Here is a 2944-nt window from a genome sequence, read left to right on the forward strand (position 1 = left end):
GCCATCAAATCTTGAACAAGAAGAATGTTGTCCAAAATAGATCTCCCAGGAATGAAAGTCGATTGATTAAGATCAACTATCATCCCTAAGCAATTTCGAATCTGATTGACAATAACCATGCTAATGCATTTGTACAAGGTATTACAGCAAGCAATTGGTCTAAAATCAGTAACTTTCCGAGGGAAATCAACCTTAGGGACAAGTATAATTCTGGTAGCATTAACACACTTCGGAATCTTCCCAACCCATAACACCTCCCTGACAGCCCTGCAAACTTTAGGACCCACCACTTTCCAAGAAGCTTTAAAGAACTTAGAGGAAAATCCATCAGGACCCGGAGCTCGATTATCTTCAATTTCAAACATAGCTCTCATTATCTCATCATCCGACACAACTCTTATCATTTCAATGGCAACACTTGGATCTATTTTATTAACAAATAATTCACTATCCAAAATTCAATCCCCAGTACTACAATTCGAACCAAGAAATGCTTTATAATGACCAACAAATCTTTCAATCATATTTTTCCCACTCACCCATCTACCCTCTTCATCCATAATCATTGAAATTCGATTTTTATTTACACGGCTCTTGACAATTTTATGAAAAAAACTCGTATTTCTATCACCCTATTTCAACCATTTAACTTTAGCCCTTTGCGATAGAAACTTCTCCTCATTCTCACAAGCCATAATAGTCCATTAACAACTTGGCATGCTCACGCCTCAGAGACAAATTATGTGGATTATTATCAATATCAACTTGCAAATTATCTAATTTGTCTCTTAATAATTGTAACTTCTTTCCTGAAATATAAGAATTACAGAAAAGCCTTCGACAGGGTTTCTTTAAAAGCTTGAGCTTTTGCGTAACATTAAAGATGAATCCTCCAGCAACCTTTAATCTCCATACCTCCTCAACTATAGGAAGGAATTCATCATAATCAACAATGAAATTAACAAATTTAAACGAATGAGACCGCTTAGGTATACAACATGGAATAGATAAGATTGTTGGGCTATGATCAGAAATCCTATACGGCTTGAATATAGCATGAGACAACGAAAACTTCTCCAAAAACTTAAAATTTACCATGATACGATCAAGTTTTTTGAGTAACCCACATTCCCCAGAAGGAGATTTTGTCCAAGTAAATTGAAACCCTGTACCTTTAATATCCTCCACCTCAATAGCATTGATACACTCAATAAAGTCATCAACCCCTTCCAGACTTCTGGAAGTACTTTCAGAATATTCCGAAGGCTTAAGAGCAACATTAAAATCACCAAGCATCACCCAGGCCTTATTATACACCACAATTTTATGTTTCACAAGACTGCTCCACAGGAACCTCCTTTCCAAATAACTAGAAGCAGCATAAATGAACGAAACATAAAACTCTTCATTGGAATCCAAATGTCTCACCATACAGTGCATGACCTGATTAGATTGACCAAGCACCATAAGGTCAAACTTATTAACATTCCATCCAACTATAATTCTAGTACCCCTAATACAAGAATTACAATTAGAAACCCAATCCCATCTCTTGAATATTTTGTCACAAATTTTCTTCAGCTTCCAAACAGACACATGTGATTCCAAAATACCACACATATCTAAATTATTAACCTCCTTCTGCTTAACCACTTTATTTAGACCTCTTATATTCCAAGCTCCAAAATTCATCATTGGATAATTTTCATGATTTTGACAGCATCCCACAAATCTGCCTTTGATCCAGCCCCCTTATCAATTTTCTCATCTTTATTGGCATTCCTTTGGTCCAAGTTTGCACTCATCTTCAATTCTGATCCCCTTATATCCTTCCCAATATCAGGAGTCAATCCATCACCAGCATTAATATCAATCACATCAGAAACCCCCTGATTCATGTTCATAACATCTTCTTCCATACTTTCCACAATATCATCCACCAATGATCCTAAGACCTCAAATCTATTGACATTTTTAACTTTATTAACCCCTTTAGATGTTAATCCAACAGTACTCTTTTCCTTATCCTAAACTTCACCACCATCATGTTTTCCTTTTGCAGTAGAAGCTTCAAACGCTTGGTTTTTATCCCAATTCCAATGGCTTACGCTAGTATTCCCCCATTTCCCATTCCTCCCTTTCCCTACTCCCCCCTTATTACCTCCATTTCCTCTATTACTAGATCTTTTATAATTATTCCCATAATTGCCCTGGTAGTTTTGCTGCTGTCTACCCCCAATATTCCCAGCACCTCCAAAAGACTTAGATGAAGAAGCACCGATGTTACCTCCTTTTTTGACAACTTCAACAAATCCTTCACTATCCATCACTCCTTTACCTTTAGATCTTTGAGTATTCCCAGAATCATTCCCCTCTTTAATCTTATTGTCTTCATTAATCACCCATACATCCCTTATCAGTATGCCCAGACACTTTACAGTGATTACATCTTGAAGGATACCAAGCATACTCAACCAAAAACTCTTGATTAACAACACAATTCTTCACAAAATCCCATGTAGTAACTCCAATCTTCCTTTTCCACTCCTTATCAACAAACATCTCAACCAATATTCTAGCATAGGAATTCCTACCTTAATGCTGAAGACACATCTCCTCAGTAAAAGAATCAAAAACCAAAGGAATTCCCAATTTACTAGCTATAATGCAAAGGTTTTCCCCACTCCACACCTCCAAAGGAAGTTCATATATTTTAGCCCATACTGGTACTTTATCATGTCTAGCTTTAGAAAGGGATAGACCAGGTCTCCACCTTTGTAAGAATAAAGGAATATTGTTGAATATTAGCCAAGGGCTTCCATCTAACACTGCTTGCATTCCCTGTTCACTGGAAAATTTAAAGAAGATGAACCCATTACTGTTCATAAACATATCCTCAAGCCCTATATTCTTCCATAATCTTTTAACTTCTTTTTGAATAGCA

General features: G+C 36.5%; 1 protein-coding gene across 1 annotated transcript; it reads right to left on the reverse strand.

Annotated features, from left to right (window-relative positions):
* Window positions 1–684: 684 nt before the first annotated feature.
* LOC111881398 (uncharacterized) lies at window positions 685–1692 on the reverse strand. Its single transcript, XM_023877790.2, has one exon. The coding sequence runs from the start codon at window positions 1690–1692 to the stop codon at window positions 685–687; it is 1008 nt and encodes a 335-aa protein (XP_023733558.2).
* Between the last annotated feature and the right edge of the window lie 1252 nt (window positions 1693–2944).

This window comes from Lactuca sativa, chromosome 1 (assembly GCF_002870075.4).
Source record: "Lactuca sativa cultivar Salinas chromosome 1, Lsat_Salinas_v11, whole genome shotgun sequence".
In the NCBI taxonomy this organism is placed as follows: Eukaryota; Viridiplantae; Streptophyta; class Magnoliopsida; order Asterales; family Asteraceae; genus Lactuca; species Lactuca sativa.

What these genes read in the sequence shown, in the direction of transcription:
- LOC111881398 (XM_023877790.2), bottom strand. Translation starts at nt 1,692, where the DNA reads ATGAATTTTGGAGCTTGGAATATAAGAGGTCTAAATAAAGTGGTTAAG.